This window comes from Microcaecilia unicolor, chromosome 7, assembly GCF_901765095.1.
Source record: "Microcaecilia unicolor chromosome 7, aMicUni1.1, whole genome shotgun sequence".
Taxonomy (NCBI): domain Eukaryota; kingdom Metazoa; phylum Chordata; class Amphibia; order Gymnophiona; family Siphonopidae; genus Microcaecilia; species Microcaecilia unicolor.
Window position 1 is genome coordinate 199,463,611 of NC_044037.1, and position 16,187 is coordinate 199,479,797.

At 43.1% G+C, this 16,187-nt stretch overlaps 1 protein-coding gene across 1 annotated transcript; it reads left to right on the forward strand.

The window, feature by feature from the left end:
- The first annotated feature begins 749 nt into the window (after positions 1-749).
- On the forward strand, positions 750-4,995 carry C7H2orf66 (chromosome 7 C2orf66 homolog). Its single transcript, XM_030208992.1, has 2 exons — positions 750-872; positions 4,813-4,995. Exons 1-2 carry the CDS (start codon positions 750-752, stop codon positions 4,993-4,995), a joined length of 306 nt encoding a protein of 101 aa, XP_030064852.1.
- Positions 4,996-16,187: the final 11,192 nt, after the last annotated feature.

Below are 16,187 nucleotides of genomic sequence, written 5' to 3' on the forward strand. Positions count from 1 at the left end.
TGGACTAATTATTACTGTTCTTTAAACACACCCTGCTAACGTCAATGACACCCACCCACCCACTCTCAGACCACTAGAGATATAAACGGAGAAATGAGTCTGCGGCTAGAGGCAAGCGAGCTAGTGGCACTAGGTTTGCCTAGCCAGAAAAAAAGCCCTTCTGGTAAGTTCTGTTTAGGATATGTGATGTTTTGCAATAAGTTGAAAAGTATTCTAGATGGTGTCTCTCTCTGTGAGAACAGCTTTACATTCTGCCTTGTTTTCTGTCCGTGCATTAGGTTATTTTTCTTTATTTCACCTGTGGCCATAGTGTGCCGAACAGACTGTTGTCTTGATTTTAGACATTAGGCGATCTGCTGGTTTAACTCCAGATAGTTAGCTTCTGCAGGTCTCTCTCTCTCTCTCACTCAAACAGATCACTATGCCTGAAGACATTGGGGTATGACTTTTTCCCTAGCTCAGCTTATCGTGCGATGCACAACCTGGTCGTTATAATCGCAAACGTTCTGCAATGTATCCAACTTTTGCCCTGACAGAGACGGCTATGTGCTGTTGTAGGGGATGTACAGTTATTGCTATGTGGTGTTGCAGGGGATGCACAGTTATTCCTAGTTACTATCTGCCCTTTTTCCAGGTGTAGCTTTCTGTAACTGGTGTGGGCTCCAGCTCCAGATTGAGCCAGCGTCTCGTTCTCTCTCTTCTGCCTCCTGTGTCGTTCTCTCCCGCTCCTGTCCTCCCATCCCTGCAACATGTGCAAAGCGCTGCTTCTGACACTTTGTGCTACCCTGGCTCTGCTGGAGGAGGTGCACGGAGGACCCATTAATGCTGAGGAGAAGTGGAAGCCCCTGAGCAACCCCAGGAACAGAGATCTGGTGAGTAATGCTGCCTAGAAGCACTTCAGCAAACCCTAAACTATTTCTCATCACTGTTATATTGTTCGGATTCTTAATACTTGACCATTTTACTAAGCATCAATATTTTAATGATAAGATTCACCAAACAATGTGGCTGCACAAGAAATAGTTACTTTTTCATCTTCAAAAAGTAGTTTCTGGTGGGGCATATTTGGGGAGCAAAAACATCTCCTTTCGAGACGGAATGATTTAACTTCTACATTTCAGTTTAGCGAAAGTATCTATCAGTTGTCCAGCAGTTACTCTGCCTGAAAGGTTTATTCAAACAAAGGCAGACCTTGGTGCTCTTGTGCTGTGTGAGACGGGAGTCTTCAGACTGAAAACTCTACAGTAGATACTAAAATCCGCCTCCCTCCCCCAGAAAGAAGGCTAAAATACATTAGAAACATCAAAATATTGCAGTGCCATCGAGAATGAGAGTACAGACCAAGATCATAAAGAAACGAAGAAGGCTTTTGCATTTGACTGGAAACTTTCCTATTTCTTTTCAGATGAATATCATTTATATGGGTTTAAAATAACTTCTGTGGCAGAAGTAAAGTAGAAGTCATGAGGGCTTTCTTATTATTTGGAGTGTATTTATATAAATTAGATCATTGGTTTCCAAATGTCCATATACAAGGGGGGGGGGGATCAAAAAGTAAGGTGAAGTTTGGGATGAGGCAGGGGTGTCGCCAGACCTTATGGTGGGAGGGGGCCAGAGCCTGAGGTTGGGGGCACATTTTGAGTGCCGCCCCACCGCCCCCCCCCCCACCACCACGCCTCACCTCGCTCCCTCACAAATACCTTTGCTGGCGGGGGTCCCCAGCCCCCACTAGCCAAATACTTCTTCAGTGTGGTCTCCGGCGCAGCTGCATTCGCTGCCTTCCCCCTGCTCTTCTTTCTTCTTGCTCCTCCTGTGCATGCTGCCGCTAGCGTGCACAGGAGGAGCAAGAAGAAAGAAGAGCAGGGGGTAGGCAGCAAACGCGGCTGCGCCAGAGACCGCGATGAAGAAGGCCAAACCAGGGGCCCAGGCCCCTGTGGCCCCCAGTAGCTAAGCCCCTGGTTTGAGGCAATATTTAAGTTCACCTTATATTCCCACCAAAACATTACTAAGCTGTGGTAAAAAGTGGCCTGCAGTAGTATGGGTGTGTGTTTTTGTGTGGGTGTGTGTTTTGGGCACTTGCTGAGTCATTTTTGTTTTACCACAGCTGGGAAAAAGGTTTTTTTTTTGTTAATGGGCCAGGAAACGGACGTGCACTGAAATTAAAACTAGTGTGCACTTATTAATGGCCTGAGCCCTTACCGCCACCCATTGACTTAGCGGTAAGGGCTCACATGCTACCCATGTGGTAACCATGCAGCACACGCTGACTGCTGATTACTGCTGGAAACACCCCCCACAGTAGAAAATAGAAAATTCTTTTCCACCATGGAATTGGTATGCCCCAAACTTGGAATTACTGCCGGGCACATGCGCTAGCCTAGCGGTAGTGCTGATTTGGCACTTGCTACCCACATGTTTTTTATTTTATTTATTATGATTTATTTACCATCTTTTTGGAGGAATTCACTCAAGGCGATGTACAGTAAGAATAGATCAAACATGAGCAATAGGCAATTACAGCAGTAAACATATTCAAACAACAATACAAAGTATGGCATGGTATACTATTTGCAATGTCAACACAATACGTAATAGAACATTATAATTGATAGTGAAGGGTAAGGCAAAGTTGTAACATATCGATGGGTAAGAAAGTAGGAAGAGTTAGAAAGTAAGGTGACTGATTTGAAGAAAGTTGCACATGAGGTAAAAGAGATGGTTAAATATTAGCTCAGCTAGAGTAGGAGTGGCTAAACATGTCCCACTGCAGTATCTGCAGACCGAGTCACTCCTTGTGTGTGTGAGTGAGACTAACAAGTTAGTTGCTTCTTCCATTAAAGGCCTAGTTGAACAGCCAAGCCTTTACCTGCTTCCTGAAGTAGAGATAGTCTTGTGTTAAGCGGAGCCTTTCAGGCAGTGCATTCCAGAGTGTGGGGGCTACTCCGAAGAAGGTTCGTTTGCGGGTATCACATCATGTAATGTATTTTGGAGAGGGTGCGGTTAGCCCTCCAACACCTTAGTAAAAGGGACCCTATGTAACTTTGTAAGTCTAAGTGCTTTGAAAATACACCTTCACGTCTTCTCTCTTACTTTGAATTGTGTTGTCCCAAAATCCTCCCGTATGGAAAGATAGTTAGTTACACTGCTGCTGCAAGGTTCCCATTAGACACATCCAAAGATTTCAGAGCCATCTAGAGCACAGCTTCCCAAACTGTTGGTCAGAACCTAAATGGGGTCACAACCTGGGTAGACTCCCCCATAGGTGCATCATTATACTGTACCTCAGTCACACAATTTTATTTAGCCATGATCATAGGATCACAGCCACAAAAATGATTAATAATCACTGATCCAGAGGGATTCAACTGAACATTCAAGACAGGTGAGAACTGTTCTATGAAAACTGTCTCCTTACACATCACCCCCCCCCCCCCTTCCCAGGAATGCAGATCACCGTACTGGAGTATATTTACATCTTGGTTAGGATTCTAACTTTGTGTAATATAGTATACATTTCTGGAGGCTTGAGCTGTGCCTCTTCTCTCTTCCTTACCCCCCCCCCCCCCCCTCCGCCACCTCAGAAGCTTTCTTGGTTTCACTACTCAAGGCAAACTTTTATCAGTTATAGCATTGCCTGAGAAATGTGCTGTAGTAGCTCTAAACTATGCCATCTTGAAACATTTTTTAACCTTGCAATGCTCTCATCTCTACCAACTACTACTACTTTGGTGTATTTGAACAATTTTGAGGTGGTCACCCTTTTATCTCTCCACTCTTAAGCAGTGCCTTCCTCCCCCCCCCCCCCCCCCCCCCCCCCCACGGTGAGCAGACCATGGCATCAATTACCTTGTGCACAGAATACACAAAGGAAATTTAAAGCACTCCAGTTATATAAGACTTTTGAATTTAAAATGATACTTTGGATGTGACAAGAAATAAATCTATCTCAGTATGGGCCATAAATTCTAGTGTCTGACATCTTCTGATCACGCATCTCTTTCCCTTTTGACACTTGTCTTGTCACTGGGATGCTTTTTTATTATTCACTTATATTTTAAGGTATTTTGTCATTTTGTTCTCACCCAAAAGACAGTCAAGAAATAGATGAAGCTAGTGCAATAAAAAGTATCACCTTAAGTATTTCCCACCAATATTTAAACACCACCATGCTGAATTCAAACATTGACTGCAGGGTTTAATTTATACCTAGACATATACCCGGATCTTGGCACTGAATATTCAGGAGTAAGGTGGCCACCTGAAGTTATTTGGGTATTACCAATATTCGGTATATACTCAAATAACTATCCAGGTAAGTTAGGACAGCCCGGCACTTCTCAGATGGTACCGAGGCAGTTGGACATGATTTTCAGAAAATCACTGGCTAAGCCCACTGAACACTTGCTATCAAGGTAGCAGATCTTGCTACCCTAATAACTAGCTTTGAATATTGGGCTGTTTGTTTTTATTTGTTAATTTTGGGGGGGGACTTTGAGTGATTTAAGGAACTCTTCCTGACCCAAGAGCAGGAAGAGGCTCATCCCTGGCACTGCTCAAAGGTCAGCAGGGAAGTTGACTTGCCTGTCCTTCCTACGACCTTTGTGACACAGCCATAAGCTGGAGTATCTGAACATGGATTCCAGAGGCACTGATCGTTTTAAGTCATTTAATTTTCAGTGGGCTGTAATAATGCCTGGTTTCTATTGTAATGATTGTTTCTGGTTTAAAATGCTCACACAGAAACTGATGGCACAATATTTTATGCATTCTGCGGGTGTGACAGGAAAATATCATCTTTTCTCCTTTTTGCAGTTTTTCAAAACTCTGCAGGCTTATTTTTCGGGAAGGGGGCTTGATGCTGGAAGGCTCACCAATGCCGTCTCTCTGGATAACGAGAGGCCCCTGCCCATCTCTTTCTACTCAGATCCTATTGCATCTGCATTTGTGGATTATGAAGTACAGAAGAACTCCATTTCAAATGACATCAAAGGCTGAAGGAAGCAGCCAGAGTAAGTGCTGAGAATCATGCTGTCCCTTCATCTTTGCGTATCTATCATCACGTGTACTTCTGCCTAGCTAGTGCATATTGACCTGAAGTTTTCTACTCCCTGAAGGAAAGTTGATGGCTGACTTGTACATCACCACCTTCTTAAGGCACTTTCAAACCACAACCCTGCCACCTCTACCTGCCTATTGTGAGTTGGGAGGTGCCTAACCTGTGATTTCTTGTGAGTGTGAACTCAGTATTTCAAGCAGGCCATATCAGCAACATCTTCCTGACTACTTCACTTCGTCATTTCAAAACAAAGTAAATTAAAGCAGCCCCTCATTTTCTGTGGGAACAATTTTAATCATTCCATTTCTGTGGAGATGTTATCTCCAATTGAGTGGTATATCGAATACCTAATAAACAAACTATTTTTTTTTTTTCATTATTTTGTATGTAGTTCACATTTTAGGGGAAAACTGCAAACTGACAAGAACTGTAGAAATCAGACACCAGGAAAAAGTAGGGTTGGAGGATGGGTCCTCCAACATAGGCCACTGCACTCTGGTTGTTTCTCACAAAAAGTGTTTATTGGATAAATAGCTGGGACTCGACACAGCACCATGTTTTGGCACAAGAGCCTGCCTTAGGGGTCTGCTGTTGGTGAAGAGGTTATAAAAACTCTTCTAAAATTGTGCTCAATATCACAGTGTATAGAACTGATAAGAAAATGCTACAGTCTCTTCCTAGCACAAGCACAGGAAATGACAAAACTTTGTGAGAAATAACCAGTGTGCAGTGTCCTACATCTGAAGACCCATCCTCCAACCTTACTTTTTTCTGCTGCTTGTGGCGATTTTGTAGGGGCCATTGTTCCTCCACTTCAGTGGTTTCTCTGATTCAAGAACTGTAGAAATGGCATTGCTGGCAAGCTCCTTCCTACTCAAATAATTACCTCTGCAAACAATAGAATTGACATTTTTCCACAGGCGTAGAATGGGAGAAGTCCTTTTTTCAACAAGGCTCTCTATTCTTTGGTTTTGTTCTTACTAGGGCCAGTGTTAGACATGCTGGGGCCCAGAGCCTGCCAGCAGACATAAAGGACAATCCTATAACTTGGCACCTAATGTTAGATGCCACGTGCATGCATATGTTATAGAATATAGCACATCTGTGTATCAGAGGCACCAGTACTTGGTAGTTATGTGTATAAGTGCAAGGCACTATTTTAAGATGTACACACCAACGTGACTTAGGGGCGTACATGTGGGTTGTGCATGGGCATGTGATGTGCATAACTTAGAAAATACGATCAGTTGTACACACTGCATGGTCCATTGAGGCACACTGGGGTTATTTTACTAAGGTACGCCAAAAAATGGCCCGTGCTGGTGTAGGTGAATGTATTGGACGCGCGCAGGTCCAATTTTCCGTGCGCCTGCAAAAAAAGGTCCTTTTTTATTTATTTTTTTGCCAAAAATGGACATGAGGCAAAATAAAAATCAGCACACATCCATTTTGTGCCTGAGACCTTACCACCACCCATTGACAGTAACTGGGCGGTAATCATCAGTGCGCGTACACTGCCGATTACTGCCCAGTTAGCACCACATGGTACAAAATATAAATTATTTTCTGCCACGTATTTTGGACACGCGTCAAAATTAGAATTACTGCATGGGGCATGCAGTAGTTCTAATTTGACACGCGTAGGCGCCTATGCATCTTAGTAAAAGGACCCCTAACTTGCTGCAGCCACTGACTTGTTACAAGTGGGTATGCCTTTGTTCTGTCACGCCAAAATAAAGGCACATTCACTGAAGCTATGTATAGAATTGGTGCTAAGCATGTCCTACATCTTGGCACCAAGTTATAGAATTCTCCCTTGTGCCTTCTTTGGCTTAGGGCAAACCTGGACCCTCCCCCCCCCCCCCCCCCCCTCAATAGCATGGGAACCCAGGGCATAGCTGCCTTGTGGTGTGAAAAAAAAAATATCCTTTTAAAAGGAAAGCATTTTAGCCTTCAGAATTTATTTTCTTTCCTGTGAGAAAAAAAGTTAAGCTGCACACATTCCTCCACAGCTGTAAGGGGCATTTGACATCACTGACCCCATCACCTCATCACGTGACCCCATCCAAAATGGTGGCTAATAGTGAAAACAGGAAGTGATGTAGTGTGGCCGGTGGTACCTGGCATCTTGGAGAAAGGGGCATGGCTATTATATCACTTTTCATGACATCAATAAAAGGAGTGGAGTTTGGAGCAGGGTTATACAAAAGGAGTGAGATTTAGGGGTGGGACTATGCAAAGAAGGAAGGGCAGGGGACATGACTATGCAAAGGGGTTGGGTTATGATGTCATATTCGGTGCTGCCACCAAAGGGGTGGGGCATGGGCAGGGAGTGGGTGAGGCTTGGGCAGAACATGGGCATGTCCTTGCTTCTGATTGGCTAAGAACCAGGAAGTTGGCGTATCACCTGTCAAAATCAATTAGTTTAACAAATGCTGGTGAGATACTTTACTGGCTGCTTATGCACAAAAATTATATCTTCTAGAATATTGTCTAGTGGAAAATATGCACCATGTTTTGATGATGCGTATTTTGCTGGTGGCCGTGCGCATGGGTATAGTGTACATATGCAAATTATAGAATACTATAGTGTTCTGTCTAATAGCTAGACAGAGGCATTTAACACCAGGTGAGTGAAAACAACATACGACCATCTAAACTTCAGGAAATCACTAAAAACCTACCTATTCAAAAAAGCATACCTTACTGACATAACCTAAAAGCCTGAATCCTGCTACACAACTAACTAAAGCTAGAATTGGACTCAACGCAACTCCTCCTCGCTACGATTCCCAAATATGTCTGTAACACAAGTATCTATTCTACCATAATACCACTTCGTATTTGTTCTTTACCGGCTGGCGTACGTCTACGGTATTATGTAAGCCACATTGAGCCTGCAAATAGGTGGGAAAATGTAACAAATAAAATAAATGAATAAATGTAAGTACGTTTTCTGCTACTTGTGTAGATGTCTACTTCTCCTTGTAGAACAGACTTAAAATAGACATCATACCCAGCGCCTACAGGAGGTACCGTTATAGAATTACTCTGCAAGTATTAAGCCATTGCATTAACTGTTAGAGTAGATGTGAGCTAACAGTATGTACTAATTCCCATGTTAATGCTTTATGTACCTTAGTAAAAGGGATCCTTAGTCGATTCATGGCACCTTAGTCATGTCCGGAGTAATGCACTGCCAGTTTTTTGCTGGTTTGCCACCACTCAGTGAGCTGCTCTTTGATTTCATATCATGTTCAGTACTTGTTTTTCCAGAATAATTTACCTAGAAGCTTTGGGGCTTACTCACAGACAGATGGCTTGCTTGTTCTGCTTTTCCATACCCCCCAACAGTACAGGTGTTAATTTGGTCCGTTGTTTACGTATTCTAATGGTTAGGACATTCATGTCTATTCTGCATGAAAAATCATAATGAAGGATGTAGCCCAGCAGTTTCCTTGTTTGGGTCTCCACCTCAGTTGGGACCAGTCTCTATTGGGCAGCAAAACTGTGAAACATATATACATATATATATATATATACACACACACACACATTTCCTGGTTTTGCTGCCTGATAGAAAATGGTTTCAACTGCGGTAGAAGCCCAAACAAGGAAACTGCCCACAATGAATATGACGGTGATAAATTTGCATGCACTACCTCCATTGTATGCAAATCTCTCTCATGTATATTCATTGTGGGTATCCTGAAAACCAGAGTGGCTAGCTTATTTTCGAAAGAGAAGGACGCCCATCTTTCGACACAAATCGGGAGATGGGCATCCTTCTCACAGGGTTGCCCAAATCGGTATAATTGAAAGCCAATTTTGGGCATCCCCAGCTGCTTTCCGTCGCGGGGACGACCAAAGTTCACGGGGGTGCGAAGGCGGGTCTTGGGTGTGCCGAACACATGGGAGTCCTCGACCCATAATCGAAAAAAAGGGCGTCCCTGACGAGCACTTGGATGACTTTACCTGGTCCTTTTTTTCTTATGACCAAGCCATGAAAAGGTGCCCGAACTGACCAGATGACCATCGGAGGGAATCGGGGATGACCTCCTCTTACTCCCCCAGTGGTCACTAACCCCCTCTCACCCTAAAAAAAAAATTAAATATGTTTTGCCAGCCTCTATGCCAGCCTCAAATATCATACCCAGCTCCATGACAGCAGTATGCAGGTCCCTGGAGCAGTTTTAGTGGGTGCTGTGCACTTCAGGCAGGCGGACCCAGGCCCATCCCCCCCCACCTGTTACACTTGTGGTGGTAAATGTGAGCCCTCCAAAACCCACCACAAACCCACTGTACCCACATCTAGGTGTCCCCCTTAACCTGTAAGGGCTATGGTAGTGTTGTACAGTGGTGGGTAGTGGGTTTTGGGAGGCTCAGCACACAAGGTAAGGGAGCTATGTACCTGGGAGCAATTTATGAAGTCCACTGTAGTGCCCCCTAGGGTGCCCGTTTGGTGTCCTGGCATGTCAGGGGGACCAGTGCACTATGAATGCTGGCTCCTCCCATGACCAAAGGGCTTGCATTTGGTCGTTTCTGAGATGGGTGTCCTTAGTTTCCATTATTGCCGAAAATCAGAAATGACCAAGTCTAAGGATGACCATCTCTAGGGACGACCTAAATGTCAAGATTTGGGCATCCCTGACTGTATTATCGAAATGAAAGATGGACGCCCATCTTGTTTCGATAATACGGGTTTCCCCGCCCCTTCGCCGGGATGTCCTGCGAGGACGTCTTCAGGAAATCTTGGGCGCCCCTTTCGATTATGCCCCTCTAGGTGCGTTCCGAGGATGAAAAAACCCGAGATATAATATATAGGATAGATAGACGAATTAATACATGTATATATTTATTTATTAACCGCATTTATGAAAAGATTCACCCAACATGGTATACAGGTCCTGAGTCTTGTTAGCTTAAAAACAATCTTTCCTCTACCAATGACTCTTATCTTTGCTCTGTTCTTGCTCTTTATGCATTCTCTTTTTTTATTCTTTCAGATTTTTATCCTCACTCTTTCTGATTCTTCTCTTAAAAAAAACCCCAGGAAATATCCCTAGTGAAAAATGTTTGTAATATTTTTAATGTTTACCCAAGAGTTTCTTAATTTTGATTACTGTACATTGGTACAGTTACAAAGGCCTTCATGCTGAAACCTCAAACCACCTCATCTTTCACGTTACATTGTTGTTTGTATGGCCATCGAGAGAGGTCATTTTTAAGAGACTGTACTTCTTTAGATGTAAATAAATGCAAATTCAAAGACAATGTAGTATTTCCTCTATACTTGATTTAACAGTGTTTTAACATATCCTGATTTAAGGATTGTAAATAAATATATCTTATCTTTTCATTGCTGCCTGTACTGAGCACGTTTCCTTTTTTCTTGTGTGAGATTCTTCTGGCTTGTTGTGTTTACCAGCTCCTTGCTGAGGAGATTTCTTGCAATTTGAGCACTGAAAACTGAAATGGCTGATGTATATGCTCTGGGGAAGAACAAAGATGTGATTTTTTTGGACTTGCTTCTGCTTGACAGGTTGGCGGAAGCTGGAGCTCCTGTAGTGACAGTGTTCAGTCACACGGGAGAGGGAAACCCAGCAGCAATACCTGTAGATTGGATTTAGGGTCTGTGTATATCAGATTCTTCAGTGAGCAAGAGTGGCATGAGTAGTAAGGACTGTTGCTACAACAGATGGGTTGTAGAGAAAATAGGATGGGGAAAGAGGAATAAAAACTGGGAGAAATATTCCTGACGTAGTGTGAAAGAAGGTATAGGGTATCATGCCTCTATGCAGAGTTGAATGCCCTAACAAAGCCACTGGTCCTCCCCTCCCCATCCAATGAACTCAGGGTTCCCGTCACTTCTTAGCAATTATCATCAGAGCTTATCTCATGCATTTTTTGTCTCTGCCACCTCTGCTGGGAGTTCATCCCCTAAAATAATAGCCCTTTCTATTAAAAAATATTTTCTAATGTTACTCCCAAGTTTACTATTGAGAACCTTTTATCAGTTCTAGATAGTGCTGCAAGTTAATCACAGTTAACTCTTGATTAATGCATTATTAGTAGTGATTAAAAAAATTAATCATGTTGCAGAATTTCCTGTCTCTTTTAAATATCTCTTCTGCTGTCTTCTACTCTCAACCCCTATCCTCAGCACAATCTGGCTTTCCCCCACCTGCAATTCAATATCACCCCCACCCCAGTGCCAGTCTACCTTAAAGGTGATCTTCTGTTGGTCCCTAGCAGTGGCAGAATTGCACATATGCTGCCTGCATCCTGCTCCGAAGCTTTCCCTCTGACCCAACCTGCCCATGAAGAAACAGGAAGTGATGTCAGAAGAAGTGGGATGGGCCAGAGGGAAGCTTCTCAGCAGGCCACAGGCAGCGTACGTGCAACGTGGCCACTGTCAGAGATCAACAGAAGACCACCTTTGTGGTAGACTGGCGGGAGGGGGCTGGCGGTGAAGTGAATTGAAAGGGGGCAGATGCTGAACCCCGGGTGGCAGGAGGAGACTGAGCTGCAGACCTGCAAGCAGAATTGGAGGGACCACAGGTGGAAGTTAGGCCAAGGCAGTAAGCTTCAGCAGCCATGAGAAGAGCTTTGTGCTGCTCACCAATACGTTTATGTTGCTACTTATTGGAGTGGCGGGGAAGGAAGGAGAGGTGCTGGATAATGGGAGGGAGAGATGGAGAAAGAGAAAGACAGAGAGAATAGACTCAGGAAAGAAAGAGAGATAATGGACCTGGGGGAAGAGGGGAGGGAAGAAGAAGAGAAAGGGAGAGATGTTGGATCTGGGGGTGGGAGGAAGGGAGATTATCAGTCCTTTAGAGAACGGAAGGGGGATGGGATTTGATATACCAAATTTCTGTAGTTACAATTAAAGCGGTTTACATATTATATACAGGTACTTATTTTGTACTTGGAGCAATGGAGGGTTAAATGATTTTTCCAGAGTCACAAGGAACTGCAATGGGAAGTAAATAAAAAGTTGTAATCATGCAGGGGGACCGACCAAGATGGTGCTGAGACCAGACGTTCTATGCTGAGCTCAGGAGATTCCTTTTTTCCTCTAAGTATTATTTATTGAATTAATAATGCCAAAGAGAAAGGGAAAGATTAGAGGAGGTTCCCCCTTATCCTCTATGGACCCTATTCTTCGTCAGTTACTGATAACAGCATATGCAATGCCAAATGCACCCAGGGGTGCTCCTTTGACCGGCACAGAGAGGAGTCATGGTCTGGAAAGTGAGGTTTCACTTAGCCCGCGGAGTCCAGAGAAGCAGGCTCTAGAACCGAAGAGCATGTTGGGAGGAAATTCCCGTCGAGCCCTCAGAAGTAGGGGTCTCTGGACGAGCTAAGGAGGGCTCTTCCCATGTTACTGCAATGCTTCAAGAGGGAGTTTCTCCTGAAAATCAGAGCTTAGTTACCCCTTCGGAAGCTAGGCAGAATTTGATCAGGCTAGAGGCAACACCTGGAACGCTGATGGGGGTTGAAATGTGGCCTAGCCCTGAGGCAGCCCTGCAGCCGTTGGAGAGACCAGCAAAAGTAACATTGTAGTCCTTATGGTCAGCAATAGAATCCCTGCCCAAGGTTTGTCTTACTTTTGTCTCCAATACAAAGTCAAATGCCTCAATGATAGAATCGCTTCAATCTCGACTAGTCCTTCAGGAGTCAAATATGAAAAATTATGAAACATCTTTATCCCAAGTTAAAGAGGTGGAATGTAAACTATTACAGAATGCTGATGTTGTTCATCATAAGTTGGAGAACTTAGAAAATGGAGCTAGATCAATTGAATTTGAGAATATGAAACTTTCCTTCTATTAAATATAGAAGGAAGTCCCTCAAGGGACTTATTTCACAAATTCTTAAAAGAAGTTCTTCAATATCCTGAGAATGGGCTTCCCCCAATACAAAAACGTTATTATTTCCCATCTCCACTAGCTCAAGAAGCCAGGTTGAAAGGCCAAGTCAGGGTGAATTCATCGTCTGATAGTCTGGATGTCTCAGCGCTTTTAGAGAGATCGCAAGATGAGGGGGCCTTTCGGGCCACCTTGTTGGTCACCTTTGTATTTTTCCAAGATAAAGAGGCCTTGATAAGACTCTGAGTCAATCGGTTCCAGTTTTCTTTATGGAAGAAAAGATTCAGATATTTCCAGATGTCTCCAGATTGACACAGGAAAGAAGGAAGAAATGTGTGTCTATGCGACAGGAAGCTTTGACTTTGGGTGCTAAATTTCAGTTAAGGTTTCCATGTAAATGTATTGTTCAGATAGATAATACTACCTTTCATTTTTTTGAACCTTTACAACTTCGATCTTTTTTGAATGCAAGAGTTCCTAAAACTGACTTATAATGACCCTTTGGACTCGTAGAAAGTAATGATGCAGTTGAAATGATCTTTTGCGCGCTATTTTCTTTTGTTTCCTCTTCCTCCTCTCAGGAATGGTGTATATCAGTCCCCCCCCCCCCCTCATTGTGGACTACAGCCTATAATTATTATTGTATAAGAGGGATTTCCCCTGTTTCCTTGTACATTATGGCAGGTTGCTTGACAAAGCTTGCTTTGGAATTATGTAAAATGTTTAATAAATAAAAATAAAATAAAAAACAACAAAAAAAAGTTGTAATCATGCAGTTCAAGATTTTAACCACAATTAATCACACTATTTTATGTATTTAATTAAAATGCAGCCCTAGTTTTAAAATATATTACTAGGTATGACAGGGGTGGCAAATATATTTCAATGCAGGGCCGCCAACCAGGCAGGATATATTTGTATGAACATATATATTGGCATATCAAATTATGGAACTTGTGTTTTGGTTAAATTGATTTTAATTAATGGATTCTCTGTGCCAGGGGTTTTCAACACCCAGCCAGTTGGAGTTTTCAGGATTGAGACACTTTCCAAACGGACCCAGGAGGAGGAACATTTTTGGCCAGTTCTAGTAAAGTTTGAAGTTTCACACTAGCTGGTTCTTCTGCCCCTGACACAGCCAGATTTTGGTGAAACATAGCCATGTTGGGCAACTGTATTTAAATCCTGGGACTTTTTATGAATTAATAAAGACTGTTTTACTTTACAAGGTCTACTTCCTTTTTGTTTTCCATGTTGGATTCGGTGGACCATCTGCCTTGCTATTTTCTTACAAGTGCAAGAAGGTGCTGCACATTGGAAAGAATAATCTAAATCATAGTTATTTGATGCTAGGTTCCACCCTAGGAGTCAGCACCCAAGAAAATTATCTAGGTGTCATCGAAGATAATACCCTGAAATCTTTTGTCCAAAGCATGGTGGCAGCCTAAAAAGCAAACAGAATGCTAGAAATGATTAGGAAAGGGATAGAAAATAAGATAAAGAATATTACAATGCCTCTGTATCGCTCCATGGTGTGACCACACCTTGAGTATTATATGTAATTCTGGTTGTCAAAACAAAAAAGATACAGCAATCTTAGAAAAGGTTCAAAGAAGAATGACCAAAATGATTAAGGGGATGAAACTCCTCTCATATGAGGAAAGGAATAAGAGTTTAGGACTCTTCAGCTTGGAAAAGCGACAGCTAAGGGGGGATATGATAGAGGTCTACAAAATCCTGAGTGGTGTAGAATTGTTAAACGTAAATCAAATTTTCACTCTTTCAAAAAGTACAAAAACTAGGGGACACACAATAAAATTACATGGAAATACTTTAGAACAAATAAGAGGAAATATATTTTCACTCAAAGAATAGTTAAGCTCTGGAACTTGTTGCCAGCGGATGTGGCAGAGCTACCAAGGGGGTCAACACTAAAAGATCAGCACGCACATTCCTGAACCTCCACTACCCCAGCTGCAAAGGACTAAAATATAAATTAACATATGCATCCAGCTTCTCCTACATAAGCACGCAGTTATGGAATGCATTACCACTCGCCGTGAAAAAAATGCGTGACCTAACTAACTTTTGGAGATCACTGAAGACCAGCCTGTTCAACAAGGCATACCACAATGATCCATCCTAATACCAGACAACGAAACTCAAGCCAGAACTGGATAAAACTCTATATTCGACTACCAAGGTCTACTCTACCACGAATGAACTTTAACGCAATACCACTTTATCTCTCATTCCGAATATGAATTCTTTACACTTGACTGCTTAATCTACAACGTCAATCATGATCTTTAATGTAATACCACTTGTATCTCTCACTCCGGAAATGGCGATCACCATAACGGAACAATGTAAGCCACATTGATCCTGCAAATAGGTGGGAAAATGTGGGCTACAAATGCAATAAATAAATAAACTTTCCGAGTGGGAGATTTAGGGCCCACCTATAGCTCCACCCCACTCCGCTTATAGTGCCACCCCATTCTGCCTATAGCTCTAGACAACCAGCCCATAGCTCCGCACAGTCCTCCCATAGCTCCACCCCAGCAGCAGCTAGGGGCACTAGAAGAAGCCTCCCTTTCCAGCGATAGCAGGAGATGCCTTCATAAAACTCATCTCCTGCTGCCGCAGGACCACAAGCAGCAGGAGATAACGTTTTATGAAGGCACTTCCTGCTGGCAATGGAAAAGGAGACTGTTCAGCAGGAGATCCCGGCTCCCCAGTGGGAGTGTGGGAGATGACCCGCAAAAGCAGGAGTCTTAGCAGGTCTGATGTGGTATTAATGGTTAGAGTATCTGGGTTTAAAAAAGGGTTGAACAAGTTCCTGGAGTAAAAGTCCATAGTCTGCTATTGAGATAGATACGGGGAAAGCTACTGCTTGTCCCTGGGATCAGTAGCATGAATCTTGCTACTGTCTGGGTTTCTGTCAGGTACTTGTGATCTGAATTGGCCACTGTTGGAAGCAGGATACTAGGTTAGATTGTCCAGTATGGCTATTCTTATGTTCAGTGCTCATAATTCGGCCTCACAAAGGCTTCAGAGCCTATCCAGAGAATTAGCTTGACAAAGACCTCTGGGAGATACTGCAGACAGCTTTGATCCTTGGTCTGATTCTTGGTGATGTCTGTAAGTAGACAGGATGTCTTCACTACTACTACTACTTATCACTTCTAAAGTGCTACTAGACGTAATAGAACATTTTAATTGACAGTAAAGGCAGGGCCGGTCCTAGGGTTTCTGGC

What these genes read in the sequence shown, in the direction of transcription:
- C7H2orf66 (XM_030208992.1), top strand. Translation starts at nt 750, where the DNA reads ATGTGCAAAGCGCTGCTTCTGACACTTTGTGCTACCCTGGCTCTGCTG. An exon ending in ACCCCAGGAACAGAGATCTG is followed by an intron (nt 873 to 4,812) that starts GTGAGTAATGCT and finishes TCCTTTTTGCAG; the next exon opens with TTTTTCAAAACTCTGCAGGC.